This window comes from Nicotiana tabacum, chromosome 5 (genome assembly GCF_000715075.1).
Source record: "Nicotiana tabacum cultivar K326 chromosome 5, ASM71507v2, whole genome shotgun sequence".
Lineage (NCBI taxonomy): Eukaryota > Viridiplantae > Streptophyta > Magnoliopsida > Solanales > Solanaceae > Nicotiana > Nicotiana tabacum.
This window is the reverse complement of record NC_134084.1, coordinates 129,641,775-129,660,088: the sequence shown is the minus strand read 5'-3', so window position 1 is coordinate 129,660,088 and position 18,314 is coordinate 129,641,775. Positions and strand designations below refer to the sequence as shown.

Below are 18,314 nucleotides of genomic sequence, written 5' to 3'. Positions count from 1 at the left end.
CTAGCTCACCTATCTTTTTATTTCTTTGCAAAGTATTGACCTTTTAGTCTTTTAGATCACTATCTAAAGATTTTTTTTGGGCAAAAATGAAAATGCTATAAGAAAACGTAAGATGGAGATCTAAAATTCTATAAGTTATTGCAAATGTTAGACCACAATCTAATGTTTTATTCGTAAGGTTGAGCAATATATGAGCAAACATTAGACCTGAGCCAAATGTTGCCCGCAAGGGTAAATCTATATATTTTCACAACTTTAAAAATAGGTACAAAATCTAAATAGTGCTAAATAGGGACATTTACATAAATCATCCCATATTCTTCAGGGCAAAGTGCAACAATAGCCACTTTTAAGCCCTTTATTTAAAATATATTCACAAGTTACAATGCATTTAAAGATTAGCCAATTCACCCAAACCTCTGGACTAAGTATCCTAAATTTGAAAATTCAGGAATTAGTGTGCTGAATTTTTGAGCTGCTAATTTAAAATTCAAGACATAAAATTCGAACTTTAGAACACAATTTTCGAACTTTAGGACACGATGTCCTGAAGTTTGAATTTTGAGGTTTAAACTCTAGAATATCGTGTCCTGAAATTTGAGTGAAATTGGTTAATCTTTAAATACATTGTAAATTGTGAATATATTTTAAATAACATACTTAAAAGTGGGTAAGTGATGTCACTTTATTTGGATGCAACAAAGATTATTATCAAATATAGAAAATTCACCAGCTCTAAGAATCTGCATTTACTAGACTTGATTCCGAGAATGAACGATCCTAACTATCCAACCGCACCCATCTGCGATGGATTATGTGGTTGATCTAGTGCAACTAAAAAGTTCAAATCAGCTAGTCCAAACAATGAGAAGGGTAGGCTTTAAAACCAGCACCAAGTGCAGAATAACAGAAATTACATAGGAATATTGTTTATTTTCCTTAGGACCAGACCAACTCAAATTTATACAGTTACAAGTTGTCGGCAGAATCTATACTACAAAACAAGCCCCACCCCCTTCCAATATCCACAAAACAATGTAATAAATTAAATCTGCTAACACTATTATATATGTGATGCACAATGCTATTATATTTAGCTAAATTGACTACATCATATAGTAATTAATTAAACATTGTGCCTTTTCATGGAACTTCTGTACACAAAATCAAGACTCTTGCAAAACCACTGTGGCAACTGTTTTAGCCCAATATCTTAAATGTTTCTTCATATCAGTAGCTGCAGAAATTCTTGGTACTCTCATATTTAACAATGGCGAATCAGGCTTCTTGATAAGCCATGCCTCAGATAAATATGGCCTTACAATTTCCCTTTTATCTTCTTCTTCTGCTGCATAAGGCGGTGTATAATTAACTCTTGTGGTCTGGCCCTTTTCCGAACCTCGCGCATAGTAGAAGCTTAATGTACCGGGCTGCCCTTCTTCTGAATCTTCATTGTTGGTTTCTTCGTCTTCGGGCATGACTTCTTCAAGTCTTTGTAAACCAGGAATTACATTTATCATTCTCTTGCTAATATGTTCTTTGCGGAATATGAAGCCTAAATCCATGAAACCTTTTACTTCTTCAAGCTCAAGTTCCCCTAGGCTCTTACAACTCGTGGTGTTTTCTAGTATTCTCCTTTCTGAACTCAGATTTCTTGAATGTTTTTTATAAGGTGAGGTTGAATGTGACCCGTTTCTTGTAGCTGTAGAATTATGTCTTGTTGGTCTTTCCTTCCCATTGGCTTCTTCTTTTTCACAAACATCCTTCAATGACATACACACAACCTTAATTAAACAACAATTTAACTTCTCTACACTGATATTATATACTACAATTTTTTCCTATTATGTCCTAAAATTGAGATACAAAAATAGATAACGCTTCATATCAAGCCTAATATTATAATCTTGAAAATAGAATGAGAACCTGCTATAACCAGTGACGGAACTAAGTGCAGTGAAGGGGGTTCAACCGAACCCCTTCATGGAAAAATAACACTGTGCAACTAAGGTAAAAATACACTGATGGTGTATATCTTATAAAATAAAATCCACTCAACAAAGTATAGTGGAAAAACCTATGTACATCTTCTTTCTCGTATGTCTCAAACCATTTTCCCTTTTTCTCCTCTCCTTTTTTTTTTTTTTTTTTTTGGGGGGGGGGGGGGGTAGGGCGTTAGGACATAGTAACCTAACTAGGAGAGAAATTGTTACCTGTAGAAGAGTACTTTCTGATTCAATTGATGAGAATTCTTCCTGTGGAATTAAAGTTGTTTGACATTGGTTTTTAGGAAATGAAACTGAAGGGGGTTCTGAAAAGAGAATAATTTGGTGAAACCACAGACGATCCATGACATCTACCAAACCAATACTATATTTTTCTGCCATTGTTATGGAATGAAATGAAGTAAGAAATTAATGCATAAGAGTGAAGGGGGCAAAGGGTATATTTTATTGGAATAAAAGATTTATTATACAATTGGAACATGATATGGTTGTGGTATTGAAAGAAAGACAAATTATGTGGGGTTTATTTGACAGTGGCAGATGTGGTCTTGAGTAATGGTGATACTTTTTCCATATCTTTTCACAATACTAAAATGATAAGTTTCAGTTTTTGTTTCTATCTAATTCTGGATTAGCACGAGCAGTCTAAAACACCTGCTGATGCACACAGCTAAGGACGGAGCAACCTGATCCGAACAGGGTTCCATTGAATCTGATTCAATGAAAAATTATATTGTACGAAAAAAGAGCAGCCCGACATACAAAGCATCTTGCATTTACGCAGGATTCGGAGAAATACCATTCCGCAAGGGACGTGATATAGTCAACCTACTCTAATACAAACATCAATAACTGATTCCACAACTTGAACTTGTGACTTATCGGTCACATGAAGATAGCATTGTGTATAGACTTAAGTGAGTCAAATTAAGAATGCTTGGTTAAGTACGTACATTGTGAAATGGCTAACTGCTAACATGTGATCCTTAATTGGATAATAAGTACTCCATCTGTTTTAATTTATTTGTCTTAGTTTGACTTGACACGAAATTTCATAAAGAGAGTGACGCTTTTAAAACTTGAGATTTTATAATATCATAATATTTGTGTGGTGAAAAAACTTTTAAAGTTTGTGTTTTAATTAAAGAAGTCATAGCATTTATTTGGCCATAAAATTTTTTCATTAGGAATACGGCAATCTTCTTGAAAAATGAATTAATAAAAAAATATTATCATTTTTTTTTTGAAACAGAGCGAGTATTAGATTTTGCTTTAAAAATAGAACTGACCACAAAAAGTATCTAGAAATCTTGGCCATACAAACCAAAAGAGACTGTCTTGGGGTAGCACCAGAGGCATTCTTAGGATTGTAGCCTGGAATTTTTTTTACTCAAATTCGGTGTTTAGGTCAAACCACTTTAATTAGGGAAAATATATAGTTTATCTCAAATTTGAAGCGAAATCCCCATTACACACTTCTTTTTTACCGGGAAATCTTTTATACACTCAATCTTTCAAAAGTGAGTCTAAGACACATCATTTTTGTGCTTGACCAATTTTTCAGATAACGTGAAAGTCACATCCTAATATGGTCGTGACACGTGTCATTGACTTTAAAAACAAAAAAATAATATTAGAAATTAAAATTAAAACCTATCTTCTTTGTCTTTTCATTTTCTATCTTAAGCACCACTCATGCTACCATCATGGTTATTTGCAGTGACGGATCTAAAATTTTGCACAAACGAATTCAGTCAAAAACAACAGTAACCAATTGTATAATCGGCTCCTGTAAACAAAATTTACTCATTGCTCTTTTTTTTTCCTGTGACGTACTCTCAAGAGCCAAAATGAAGTCATTTTAAATTCATGCTGTTTTTTAAAACAAAGTTGGGCAATGTTTTTTAAATTTTTTTACAAATTACTATTTACTTTTTCTTCTCAGTACAATTTATCTATATATATAAAATTAATTACAAAATCTAACAACTGTAAGAAATTTAACAAAACAAAGTTGAAAAAAAGAGTTATAAACTAAAATTTTGATACAAACGATTAGAGAGAAAGAGATGATACACTAAACTAAAAACATAAAATCTACTACATTAAGTAAACAAATTATAATAATTTCGGCAAAGCATTCTCATGTTTTTGCAAAAACTATGTAAGAGAAAACAAAAATCCATCTAGTAGAAAGATTTAATTTATTGAAGTAAAGTAGAGTTAATTAAGAATAAATTTTATTCGACCTAAACAAAAAATATAAATAGAAGTATGAAAAAACAAGACAAATAGAAAACATAAGCAAACTAATACAAGTATAACTGAAGAATGGACGTTTAGCAACAGGGCATTGTTAGAAAGAAAAAAACATGAATTGGCTGCTTAAGCGAAAGATGGAACCTGAGACCATGGTTCCTGATTGAACCCTCATTACCGCAGCCTTTGTTAGGTTCAGTTTCATTAATAACTCCGAATTTTCTGATGAAATTCACATATAAAAATAACTAAGTTTTTCAATGAAGCAACTTCAAATGACCACCCTGCTCTAAGGTGGGTCCGCCCCCGGTTATTTGTGAGAAAATTTTCAACCACACTATCAAAATTACTAGCCGAAAGTAATCGAGCAACAAATTGAGTTCAATAACCCAATAATCAACAAGACCCAATTGAATTTTCAAGTTTTTTTTCGGTACCCAACAATGGTGAATTCCATATTTTTTTACCAAACCTTCAATACTACTATTAAAACTTTTAAATCTATCACAAATAAATAGTTTTCACAATATTTGGACGATAAACCAACAAAATTCGCTCAATTTTAGATCTAAAATTGACTATTTGTGGAAGAAAATGAGGGGGAGGGTGGTGAGGAAGAAGACCAGAGGGAGGGGGAGGGGTTGTTGTGGGGAGGGGAGACAAAAAATGGGATTTTTTACGGGCTTCACGCATTTTTTTGTGTGTAAACATGTAAGTGCTATTTGGTCAAAAGTAGACACAATTTTGAAAGGTTGAGTATGTAAAAGGTTTCCCATGAAAGAAAGATGTGTAATAGGGATTTCGCCTGCAAGGTTGATGGGTAAACTATGTATTTTGCCCTTTAATTACCACTAGTTTTAGTACCCGCGCGATGCGCGTTATAAACCATATCAAATTATGATTTGGATTATTTGAAGTATGTGCAAATAATCTTAAAATTAAACCTTCAATATGAAAATTATAAATAATTATTAGATATTAATTAAGAAGCAGGATATGAAACCATTTCTCAAATCTCATAGTGGATAACTTGTTTTTTTTTTTTTATACTGTAATAACACCCCTTGATGTTGGCACTCGTATTTATTTTACGGTCAATATTAAAGAATACTTAACATATAACATTGTGATATGTCTTGTTTGAGCATATTAAATAATATTATTTTGGAAAATTCTTACTACCACATTATTTTTCATCTCAAATTCAAATAAATCTTATCCTTCTACATTTTTAGACATAATTTTTCTCTTTTTTTGTTCTTTGCTTATAGTTATTGCAATATTTATTACTTAATATTGTTATACTGTAATGTAAATATTTATTTGCTTATAAATTAACTTAATGTCTTACTTATTACTCCATTAATAATCATCAATAAATGTAAACTTTTATTCTTAAAATTTAATGTATTTATACTATCATCCTCTTACTAAGAACTCTTTCATCATTCAAATCTATCAATAATATTTTTTTACTATTATTTAATAATTTAATTTATATATTTTTTTTAAATAAATTTACAATATAAGTATCATTGCACTATCTCTATTTTCCTCTTTATACATTCTTTTCCCTACTAAAAAATTTTAATTAGCTTTTACACAAATATTTGACCCAAACTCAAAATAATATCACGTCTTATTTTAAAATATTACTTTGAATTAATCTAAAAATTAATACATAAGTTCCATTATAATGTTTCAAACCTATTTGAATTTTCTTATAATTATTTTTGTATTATGTGCAATTAAATTTTCTTTCTCTTTTAGTTTCAAGATACAAATTTAGCTTTTAATTTTTATTAATAAAATTACCTACATGAGATAATTATTTAATATGTTTAAATATTTAATTGGGTATCAAATTTTTGTTTTTCTTTATCTAGCAAGACTTCAATTTTGTGGTCATATCCATATTTTAAGTGTTCTTATCATAACTTTAAGAACTTTCTAATCTCAAGTTTAAATAGTTTTTTCTTTTTAATATAATTTTTTAAAATTTTAATTATTTTTCTTATTTCTGCTATAATGTCATCTAATATGTAATATTATCAAATTTTCATGTTATTTTTTTTATTAACTTTACACTTTATTTAATATTCTTATCCACTGCTATTTTTTAATATAATATAGATAGATATATAATTTTTATATTACATTAAATATTTATTGTCACACCTCCTTTTTACCTACACCCGCAAGAGCATAAGGGAGTTTTTCCAATTAAAGGACAAGTGAAACGGGATTTATTATTAAAGATTTAGAGTCGCCACTTGGGAGATTTATGGTGTCTCAAATCACCGGTTGAATCCCGAATCGAGGAAAAGATTGACTCTATATTACAGTCCGCGAACCAGAAATCTGAGTAAGGAATTCTGTTAACCCGGGAGAAGGTGTTAGGCATTCCCGAGTTCCGTGGTTCTAGCACGGTCGCTCAACTGTTATATTTAGCTTAAATTATCTGATTTTAACAATTATGAACCTATGTGCAAATTTTAACCTTAACCGCTTTTATTCATTTTTAAAAGAAAATTGCAACGTCATTAAAACAGGTCTTGAACCACGTCACATAAATGCACCCGTGGTTTTTGGACATACTTTAACATCGTTGGGATTTGGATTTGGGTCACATAAATGCGCAACGAGTTTAGGGAGGTAATGTTATTAAAATACGCACCTAAAGAGACCAACGTGTTATTATTTTGGGGAAGGCCGTGAAATTCGCTAAACGGCCCGTCCCGAAATCTAAGTATTTTAATATATACAATTATCGAGGGCCCCACAATTTATGTGTTTTGTTTAGCGAGGCTCATCCCGTTTTATTATTTTAAAGTGCAAACCTAGAGCAATCTATAGTTTTCTACTTAATTTATCTCTAAAATAAAAGAAAGACCCTAATTAATTTGTTACTGGACTGATGCAAACTAAGTAATATTTTTTGCACCAACATCCGACCATTGGGCTCCGATGTGAGCCCAACAGGGGGAATTTAAAACCAGATATACACCATAAAATCGACCAAAACAGACCTTGGCCCAGGCCTAAATGAGAAAGAGGCCAAAACTGGCCTGGGTCGTGCATCAATTATCTTGAGGCCCAAACGTTTAGGGACTAGCCTGTTAAGCCCTGTCTTTTACATTGAATGGAATTTCAATTTAATTAAGAACACAAATATGATGAATCTACTACTAAAATTAACTAGCCAGTAAAATAAATTCAATGCAACATTAAACATGAGTTGGAAAACAACTGATTTCAGATTTCATGACCCACGTAAACTGCCTATGATCACAATTTCAAACATGGTGCATACTAGTTCAAATTTCAAATTCCCTACTATGACTCATTTTTATTAAAATGTTGACTCATGAACTTTGATTAAACACTAACGTGACCACATATGAGAATTAAAACTCGAGAATTAAGGATGCTGGACGAAAATGGATTGCCTAAATTAACTTTACGAATTACATATCTCATATCTACTTTTAACTTTCTGATTTCGAACCCACACACAACCACTCAAACTCAGAATTATAGATTAACTCACATCATCATTACTAAATATAAAGCTCCCATGATCAGAAGAAGTATCACACTACTTTAACAGTCTACAACCTAATTAATCACAGCTTGAAAATATCATTTATACAGATCTAGGAAAACCGGAAATTAACTAAACTAATAGAAACTATTCTGTTAAAACTAAAATCCTAATTAATTATAAAACACCAATTAACTTAAAAATACTAATTAATTCTAACTAATAATTATCACAAATATTAAATGCCAAATTAAAAGAAAATCACACAATTTGACTAAAATTACAAAAATATGTTATTATTATTTTTTTGAATTTTCATTTTTGTAAAACACCTAATTATTAATTAATTCCAAAAATGTAAAATCAAATCGTAAATGCCAATGCTATATTTTTGTATTTTTAATGCATTAATAAAATTAAACATGCCCACAAATATATGCAAACAATCAGAAAAATCACGCAATAATTCTTAAAAATAACAAATAATTAAAGAAAAGATCTAATTTTGGGAATTCTTTTGGAGTAATTTGTGTGAGGCAAAAATCACGTGCTCACATTTATTTTATTTTTAAACTATTGTTTGAAAATTTTAACTTATTTAGATTTATTAATAATATTTTTGAGTTCGTATACTTGCATTGTATTATTTTTTAAAGTAATTCTTCGTATAAATATCCTCACATGATCTCTAATTTATTTATATTATTTATTATTTAATTTTTTTTTGTAATCTACAGACTTTAGTTATGTGGCTTTATGCACATGCATATTATTTCTTATTATACTTAAGCAAAATTGTATCATCTAAAATTTAAATAAGTTTTGTCCTTTTTCTTTTGTATGATGAAATGTTTGATTTTTTTTTCTCTATTTGTTCCTCAATGTTTCTATTATATTGTCATGTGGCTCAATTTCTTATCATATTTCTTTATAAACAAAAACTTATCTCAAATGTTTACAACAATGGTTCCACTATCATTTATTTCTACATAATATTTCTAAAAAGAAAATATATATGAAATGGAAGAAAAGGGATCATGTGGTTAGTAATTCTAAAATAGAAATTCTTATTTCTAGAAAGTTCTGGAAACTATTTACAATGAAAATCGAAGTCAATATTAGTTGATTCATACCTTTAAGTTAAATTTGATCAAATTTGTTTTGCCTTAATTCTTATTAGTGTTTTATTATATTATTCAATACTTAATATTATTATATTGTCATGTGGCTCAATTTCTTATCATATTTCTTTATAAACAAAATCATATCTCAAATGTTTACAACAATGGTTCCACTGTCATTTATTTCTACATAATATTTCTAATATATATCTAAAAAGAATATATATATGAAATGGAAGAAAAGGGATCATGTGGTTAGTAATTCTAAAATAAAAATTCTTATTTCTAGAAAGTTTTGGAATCTATTTACAATAAAATTAGAAGTCAATATTAGTTGATTTATACATTTAGGTTAAATTTGATCAAATTTGTTTTGCCTTAATTCTTATTAGATTTTGTAAATATTTTTAAATTTTGTCCGAGTGGTTAAGATTTGTTCTTCTTAAGTTAAATTTATTTAATCATATAAGAAATATTTATTTATGTATAAAATATCCATTTGTCCGATTTATCAATATTAATATGACTTTATTATTCTTGTTATTAAAATATATTTCACCGATTATTTAATTTTTTTACATTGTATATAATTTGTATATTTTATGTAAGATCTTATTTTATTTCTTGAATTTTTTTAATTTTTAAAGTCAATAAATCTTTAATATCTTAAGTAAATTTTTGTTTTATTTTATTTTTTAACTTACTCCAAAGTATAGATAGTCCTATGTTATCTCAGTTTACGTCTTTCTATATTTTTTATTTTTTTCTACTATAGTTTTTAAATTAAATTTTTACCTCCATATTTCTAGTTAATATAGAAGAAAATCTATGAGTAGATCATTATATGATCTAAATATAGTAGATATGGATATAAATATACATATAAATATAAATATAGATAATAGATTAAATTTGTCTAAGATCTATCTAAATTATGTATAAGATTCATTCAACTACTTCCATTAATTATGTTTCCATTTATACTTTGTAATTATAGATATTTTCTTAAAATTGCCAAGTGGCTTCATTTTAGCTTGTCACTTGGCTTAACCACAATGCATACTACTCTCCTTTTAATATAATATAGATATAGATGGTTAATAATACTAAATTGGATACATGCATGTAAAGATACATGCATGCCATATATTTATTGGATAAACATAGTGTAATGTGTTTTGGTCCTAAAAGCAGAAAAAACTATTTTAGAGCAAATACACACAACTGGAAAAAGAAATTACCATAAAAAACCACAACCATGGAGACATTTAATTATAAACCATACAAGAGACTGCATGCTAACAGGGAAATGATAAAATAGAAGGAAAAAAGAAAAAAAAAATTAAAAGGCAAAATCTTGACAGTTAAACAAGGCAGAGGGTACATTTAATTGGTGCCTATCACTGGAATTCATGATTATCAACTATGATAATTAGCTTGCTATATCATGTTAAAATACAGCGATAATGTAAAAGATCATTTACACTGTTGGTATATATTATTTAAAAACATTAATATATCCTTAACAAAAAAATTGTTTTAGTTGAAGGAAAATTGAAAACGAAATACCAGATCGGGTAAGGAGAATTGAGAAGGAAAGCATTTTTATTTTAATATAAACCTTGTATGGGCATTTGGTCTAGTGGTATGATTCTCGCTTAGGGTGCGAGAGGTCCCGAGTTCAATTCTCGGAATGCCCCTTACTTTTTTTTTTTTTTTTCCCCTTCATTTCTTTCCAACTTTTCGCAAACGAGGAGCTAATCCTTTGTTTTAAAACTAATTTTCTTTGCTTCGTCTGATTTCTACAATAAAACGAATAACTGAATTGAAAACTACAGAACCTCTTCATTTCTCTGGTTTACAAACTATAGTTTCCTAGCAATAGCGGCTGAATTACAGTTCCTTTTAGTTCTTTTTCTTTCCAAGTTCACGAGATTTTTCTTCCATTTGTCCTCTTATCAAAGATGTCTTTGATTAAATCCCCAAAATAAGAGCTTCAATACCATAGCTATGTGACCCAAAAACTCCTACACTCTGTGGAGGAAAGATTTAAGCTTTTACATGATAATCTCGACGGGTCACTTATCATCAGAGGCGGACCCAGGATTTGAAGATTGCGGGTGCAGTTCTGGATTCAACCAAAACCTGCTTTCCATGTAGTGTATCACTACTAGTAAGTATATCACTATTTTCTAAAGACATATACATGTATACATGAAATTCTTGCCGAACTTTACGAGTACCATAGGCCTCTGCTTATCATGATTTACATGCTACCAAGTCATGTTTGCCACAAATTTTACTTGTTATATGCTTTCAAGTGACCCACAATTAAAATATTAGTTATACCGTCAGTTCATAAAAGGTAAAACTCTTCTGGGGCCGATCCTTTGGACCAACCACAACCTTCGAAACTCAGTGGATAATGGGCCCACCCATCTACCCTTCTCCACTTAAATACAAGGCTTTCATAAAAGGTAAAACTCTTATTGATGCTATGTTGTGATTTAAGGTACAATATTTAAGATCATGGCTGCAAGATTTCAAAGTTCCTACATTGTCCATATTCACATATTCTTCCTCTCAAAGACAATAACACATCAAAAAAAGGAACGTTGGCTGTTCATTAGAATATTATGTTACTCTTCTTGCTGCACTGGAAAAGTTAAGTCTTCTCCGGTTCCTAATCTTCAATCAAATAAGCTCTTGGAATTTATCCCACAAACAGTTTATATGTTTCCAGAAATCACATCCATGTGCTGCACTTAATATTTAGTTGTGTCCCCATAATTCTGAAACCCATATTTTAACTTGATTACAGCTTTCCACAGCTCCCTTTTACTGTCATTCCACCTCAACAACCATTTCAATTATAGGCTCTTATTATGGAGCCCTCAATTTCTAACACCTGATCCTCCATCTTCCTTGCATAGCTTCACCTTTTCCCCGACTGATCAGTAGAAAAAATTCCGTTTCCGCCAATATCTCACAACTGCGATGACCTCCATCTTATCTCCAAAGCTTCTTCTACTTCGTTCCAGCCAAATAGTCCATGCTACACATAAAGGAACTAACCCTCAAGATCCACTTAAATCTCTTATCTACGCTCTGTGAATGCTAAATAATAAGTAATTCTCTGAAGCTCTGAGGCATTACCTAATTAATACTAAATACATTCAGAAATAGAGGCCAAACCTGGCATAACAAGTTGAAATGCAGCAGTATGTGGCTCACTGTTTCAACTGAAATTTCACTCAAATTGTCGTCTCTTTTGCATCATGCCATGTGTTAAACAGGCCCCATGAGCAGCAAGCCACCTAAAACAGGAAGCTTTCAGTGGACCAATAGTCTTCCAGACTGATTTCCATGGCCGCAGCTGTTCATACTCAACACTCTGTTGTTGCAGCCAGTTGTAGCAAGAGCTTTACGGTGAATATTATACTCCTTTGCTGCTTTTGCTAACCACCACTGGATATCTTCCTTGCTTGCTTCCAAGCCAACAATCTGCATTTTCTGCAAACACACACACAAACCAAAAAAAAAAGAAGAGAGGACATCTTCAACTATTTGCCAATCATTAAATCTTTTTCTTGACTGGAAGTTCCACCCTGTATCAGAGATGCAATCTGCCAACAAACATCCCTTATTCCTGACCGGCCAGAAAAAAGAAAAAAAAATCCTTCACACCATCTTTCAGTCCACACTCTAATTTTCTTCATATTTTCCACGTTTAGGAGTATAGCGTTCTTAAATTCCCCCCAAAGTTTCACTTTGGTTCAGTACAAATATTTAGCTCTTAGTAGAACAAGGCACCAGTAAACTGTTCTATTATTTGGCGATTATGCACATCGTGACCAAGGCAGCATTTCTAGAAATAGAAAATGTGCTATAGACAAAATTGGGGTCAGTAACATTCACGAATGCATACTCAGCATCCTATCGACAGTCTAATCAGAGAGCAAGGCCTGAATTGAAAAGCTGATGCTATACAAAATCAGCACATAATATAAACCGAAATAAATAACTCAATAGTAAGATGCCGGCTTGAGTAGAACAAGGCACTGGTCAAATGTTCTATTATTTAGTAACCAACCAAAGCAGCATTTCCGAAAAGAGAAAAATGAGCTTGTAACAAAACTTGAATAAAAGACATTGACGGATGCATACTCAGTAATCAGCATCATATTCACAGTCTAATCAGCGGGGAGCAAGGACTGAAACATAAAGAGAACTCCTTCCCCAGCAATGATGCTAATGGTTAAGAAACAGTTAGGTGGATATCATTCAAGCCCTCTTAACAATCGCACTAGACACTTTTTGCTAAGCTTGAACCAATTACCAGACTAGTGAACTTAGGTTGAAATCAAACACCAAATAGTGCAGGACCGCCTACATGTAAAAAAAAATTAACGATTTGAAGATTAATTAAGAATTAGATCTTAATATGACTCAACACTATCAGATAAAGAATGTCCCATGTGTCCCTTGTGAAAAAGAAACACCATTTGAGTGACCTCAGTGTCAAGAAAGTACTCTAGCTTACTTAAACCCTTGGTTCGAAAATGACTGACCAGATGATTCTTCAATTGGGTGATTTTCTCATAGTGATTACATGTGTGACTAAGTTATCAAATATATGCCCATGAGCTATGACAATAGAAAACTGAGTGGTCGCTTCATCATTTTCATGCCAATCAGAATCTGATCCTGACGTGTTTAATACAGTAATTAATATCAAGAAGCAGTTGCTCGAAGGACAGTACCACAATTTTCCAGTTTTTCTTTTTTTTATCAAGAGAATAAATTTCATTCATTCAGCATCCAGAAGATGCAAAAAGATTACAAAAAAGACAGCTTCTGTACGATGTCAGATGACTCCTAGGAAAAACTTAAGGAGCTTACAAAATCCAAAAGAGTGTCAATACTATTTACAATACATAGTCTGCTCCAAGCACAAAGATTCATCAAAATTCTAGCCTTGAAAATGAATCTGAGTTGAAATTCCATGAGAACAGCATTGAGATCCTTCTTTCCAAATGAACCATATGATCACTGGAGGAACCATTTTCCACAGGCCGATGATGGATTTTCCAACTTTCCATTTTCCCCAGGCTTCTTTCAGTACCACAATTGTCCAGTTTTACTAAGAAACTAGAGAGTATCAATTTGTAGGAACATCTTTAATTCACAGTTGTAGTTTGTGGTTGAGAAAGAAAATTAAGACATATGATGATTTGTTTGCTTGAGGAAGGCTTACTTTTCGGTGGCACCAACAATGTTTGAATTATCATTGGCAACTCTGGTCTAATCCAAAATATGCAACAAGTCTTGAAAGCTCTGGAATTTACCAAAATTGTTGCACAGAGTTGATCATCAAAAATTTGACATTGGCTTCAATGTTCTGCAAGACTATCCCTTTTCAAGATGACCAAGAGTCTCTGACCTAGGAATCAAGTTCAACAGAAGCTGGCGACTATTAGAAATGATCAGACCCAAATAGTGGGCAAGCAGCCCACAGACCCACGAGAAAGAGATATCTGAGTTCAGTATTAAAGAGACCTCCCAATGCACCAATTCTTAGAAGTGATACTATGATGATTGAACATGTTAAAAAGGGACGAGGTTGACCTAAAATAACATGGAGAGTCTTGGAATCCATGTGGACTGAGCAAGAATAGAAAACAATGGAAGTAACAAAAATCCATATAAATGATACCAAATTGATTAAGGCTTAGTTGTTGTTTTGTTATTTGTGACATTTATTTTAGGTCGTGTCTGGGAGAAATTTTAGTTTGGTTAAAGAATTGTATATCAATATAGAAAAAAGTATCAATATTAGAGAACCTCTATTTTTAGAAAATGCTTATTGATTATTGAAACGAAACAGGCCCAAATGCCACATGTCTTCGTTTCATTCGTCACTTCGCCACATCATCCGTGTATGAATGAAATGCATTTTATTTTCTTGATTGGTTGTCATTGGAAGGTTTAATAGGGGTGTTCAATAGGAAACAACATCGGTTGAGGTGTCTAAGTGAAAAGTTGTGGCAACTTTAAGGGGCCGTCTATCTATGTTGAACGTATCCAAAAAAAAGGACAGGGCAGTTGAATAAATCAAACAGAAAAAACATAGTTATTTGATACACTTGGTAGAAAAACATGTAATTCAACGACGTCTGCACATGCATTATTTGAGAAAATATCACATAATATTGAGCGCTAACTCGTACTCAGAAATGAATCATATCAAAAAAATAACTGCAGATCACAACGCAATATAATATGATTATTGATCAAGCGCGGGAAAATTTCGCCAGGGAATAAAATGGTATCTGTGCTTATGAATGGTTGATTCAGATGAATAAGAAATCACAATGCAATATGATACTTAAGTAATTCTGCGTGGAGAAGGCAAAAGAAATATATAAGCGGTTCTTTTGTGTGGAAAAAATGCAAAAATTAGCACATGCAGTACAAATTATGAAAGTCATCACTGGAGATTCAGATCAACTCATAGTGATGAAACAAAAGGCAGAAGAGGAGGAAAATACCTCTGATCTATGTTTGTTATACCACGTACTTCCCTAGTTTTGCCAACAAAGATTTCTTCTACCCTCCTGCATGATCTCAAACGCAAGTTTGTATCTCTCTAAAGATGCTGTTCCTGCCTCAATGTAGTTCTTTGCTTCTTCTCTTAAGCTCCACAACATCAATGCCTTATGATCTTGAGAAGCACCCCCTGAATCAACATCCCGCAGTATACCATATTTTGCATCTTTTGTCCACCGATGTAGGATATAGCGAGACGGAAGCTCTCTTATGTTCATAATCTGAAAAACTTTCAAGGCATGTCTACACAGCACACCTTCAAACTCAAACATTTTACAACTGCAACTGACTTTAAGATTTGAGGCATTAAAGGCAACTGTGTTCCTCTCATCTCCACTCCCACTCTTCTGCACCAGATACCTACTAATGGCACCTTCAACATTTATCTTAATTCCAACAAAGCTATAGCACTCCAAAAGCTCTTTCTGAAACACTTGGAACATAGTAATAGTGTAAAACCTTCTACACTGGTCTTCTATAGGGTCCTTCGTGTGCAGAACTGCTTGTAAATTGAACGAGTTAAAATCCTCTTTCCTTTCCTCTTCGCGGCGTTGCTCAAGGGCTTTTTCGTACCGTATAAGAAATTCACTGAGTGGTGTTTGAGATGTCAATATGGTGCCAAAATATGATTTCAAGCTTCCGTCCATTGGAATGCCAGCAAAGAATGTGCCCCTAATGTGTAATGGCACCCAACTCTTGCGCATCCTATACATCTCCATTAACCATGTGTTCTTTCTTAAATTATATTTGTTAACTAGCACATTCCATGCTGCTTCAAACTCATTCGCAGTCTGGCTCTGGAAAATGCAAGTTTCATATTCATACTTAAATTCAGGATTCATAGAGAGCAATGCACCAATATTTTCCTGCTCTGTAGCCTTAATTTGCCATGCAGAAAAACGATGATGTATTCCCGGAAAAACTTGAGCAATTGAATGTTGAATGGCTCTGTCCTGATCAGCGACCATAGAGACAGGATGGCGCCCGGACATTGCACGAAGCCATGCTTGAAACACCCAAGTAAATGACTCTTCAGACTCTTCCGCAATTAAGGCACAGCCAAGAAGCACCGGCTGCCTGTGGTGATTAATCCCAATGAATGAAGCAAGTGGCACTGAGTAACTACCCTCCTTTCTATATGTTGTTTCAAAAACAACTGCATCACCAAATTGAGTGCAAGAAAATCTAGACCTGGCATCAGCCCAGAATACACTCAAAGCTCTACCATTATGCATTTCCACTGCATAAAAAAATCCCATATCGCCTGCTTGCCTAGCCTGAAAATACTCAAAAAGCTCATTATACCAATCACTCCCAATTCTACTCTCTCTCCCTCGTGTAACAAGGCTAAGGCCACCATTTAATTCAACTAACTCCATATTCTCCAACACACTGCTCGCTTCTTCTTTAAATCCTTTTACTCTCCCACTAGCATCAGCGGGCATGCCAAGTTCATGATTATGCTCATTTTGAAAACGATCAACCAACCATCGTCCCGTATCTTGTCTCTGTATCCTCATGAACGTGCCACACCCAACTCTTGACGGGTGCTGATGGCCTTCTTTAGAGCAAACAAATCTTCTTGAAGTAATCGACCCATCATTCTTAGAACGAAACAGCTGGCCAATCCGGACTTTAAAACCCGAATTAGCAGCATATGCATTATAAAATTCGTATGCTTCATCCGCAGAAGTAAATTCAAGTCCTTTGTATGGTTCACTACCTCTAGGCTGTAATTCTACATCAATTCTTTCTACATCAATTCTTTCCCTTTTAAAACGCTTAAGATCAATTATCCCAGATGGGCCTGGGCCATCCTCATCAATTGATCTAAGTCCAGTCCTAGTCGACACAACAACAACAGAAGATTTAGGATTTGGAATATTTTTTCTTTGTATACGGGAAGGACAAATCTCACCTGAGGTTTCGAATTCATGATTGTGTTCCTTTTTAACATTAGCTAAAACCCATTTTCCAGAATCGGCTTTTTGAACTCTTATGAAAGCTGGGCAGCCCGTTCTGGAAGTAGTTTGAAACCCTTCCTTTGAACACACGAATCTTCTAGAAATAACTGACCCATCAACACGGGACCGATAAAGCTGACCGATTCTAATTCTGAATCCGAGTTTTGTTGCGTATAGATTGTAAAATTCTTGTGCTTCTTCAGCTGAATCGAACTCTAACCCGACATTTGGTTCGAGCTTTGACTCTCCTTCTTCTTCTTCATTATCTCGGTGGTATCCGTTATTGTTATTTACAATAGCTAGTGAAGCTGGTTTTGCTCTTACTGTCATGGGATTGTCTAGCTCTTCTCTGCTCATGTCAATTATCTTTGCATTATCGATTCGACGATCGACGGCAGAAGGATTTGGAGAAGACAAGGGGGTTTTGTCCTAAGTACGGTGTCGCAATCGGTTCACTTGTTGTATCGGTTTTTTTTTTTTTTTTTTTTTTGGGTACTGTTTTTGCTATCTATATCTACTTTTTAGCACTTATATATTATTAAAACTCGTTTCTTGACAAGTGGATCTTATGCTAATTAATTCAAATATTTTAAAACGATATAGATATTTTAGAATATACGTGCAATGAGTCACGCGAAATTCGAAGAAGAAAAATATAAGTTCAAACTATAAATTGTAAAGCCCAGAAAAACTTTGCTAAGTATTATATTCCCCTCAAGCTCTAAGTGGGATACAAAGATGTGTGAAAAGTTATGAAGGTATAAAATACATAAATGTTATGTTTAGAAGGTTGAATGGATGGTTATAAGAG

At 32.8% G+C, this 18,314-nt stretch overlaps 2 protein-coding genes and 1 non-coding gene across 5 annotated transcripts; 1 reads left to right on the top strand and 2 right to left on the bottom strand.

Annotated features, from left to right (window-relative positions):
- Positions 1-913: 913 nt before the first annotated feature.
- LOC107831488 (uncharacterized) lies at positions 914-2,511 on the bottom strand. The gene is made up of 2 exons (XM_016659257.2): positions 2,214-2,511; positions 914-1,763 (listed from the first exon to the last, which is right to left on the bottom strand). The coding sequence occupies exons 1-2, from the start codon at positions 2,385-2,387 to the stop codon at positions 1,167-1,169; spliced, it is 771 nt and encodes a 256-aa protein (XP_016514743.1). The 5' UTR covers positions 2,388-2,511; the 3' UTR covers positions 914-1,166.
- Positions 2,512-10,558: 8,047 nt separating this feature from the next.
- TRNAP-AGG (transfer RNA proline (anticodon AGG)) lies at positions 10,559-10,630 on the top strand. The gene has a single exon. It is a non-coding gene; the product is annotated as a tRNA-Pro (tRNA).
- An 814-nt stretch (positions 10,631-11,444) lies between these two features.
- LOC107807322 (protein FAR1-RELATED SEQUENCE 7) lies at positions 11,445-17,985 on the bottom strand. 3 transcript variants are annotated; one of them, XR_001652868.2, is made up of 3 exons: positions 15,482-17,985; positions 12,126-12,443; positions 11,445-11,985 (listed from the first exon to the last, which is right to left on the bottom strand). XR_001652868.2 is itself a non-coding variant. In XM_016631676.2 (2 exons), exon 1 carries the CDS (start codon positions 17,858-17,860, stop codon positions 15,515-15,517), a length of 2,346 nt encoding a protein of 781 aa, XP_016487162.1. In that variant the 5' UTR covers positions 17,861-17,984; the 3' UTR covers positions 13,707-14,373; positions 15,482-15,514. The 3 variants fall into 3 exon arrangements, 2 of the variants coding, with proteins under 2 accessions (XP_016487162.1, XP_016487163.1); XM_016631676.2 differs by lacking the exons at positions 11,445-11,985; positions 12,126-12,443 and adding an exon at positions 13,707-14,373 and having other exon boundaries at positions 15,482-17,984; XM_016631677.2 differs by lacking the exons at positions 11,445-11,985; positions 12,126-12,443 and adding an exon at positions 13,707-14,368 and having other exon boundaries at positions 15,482-17,984.
- Positions 17,986-18,314: the final 329 nt, after the last annotated feature.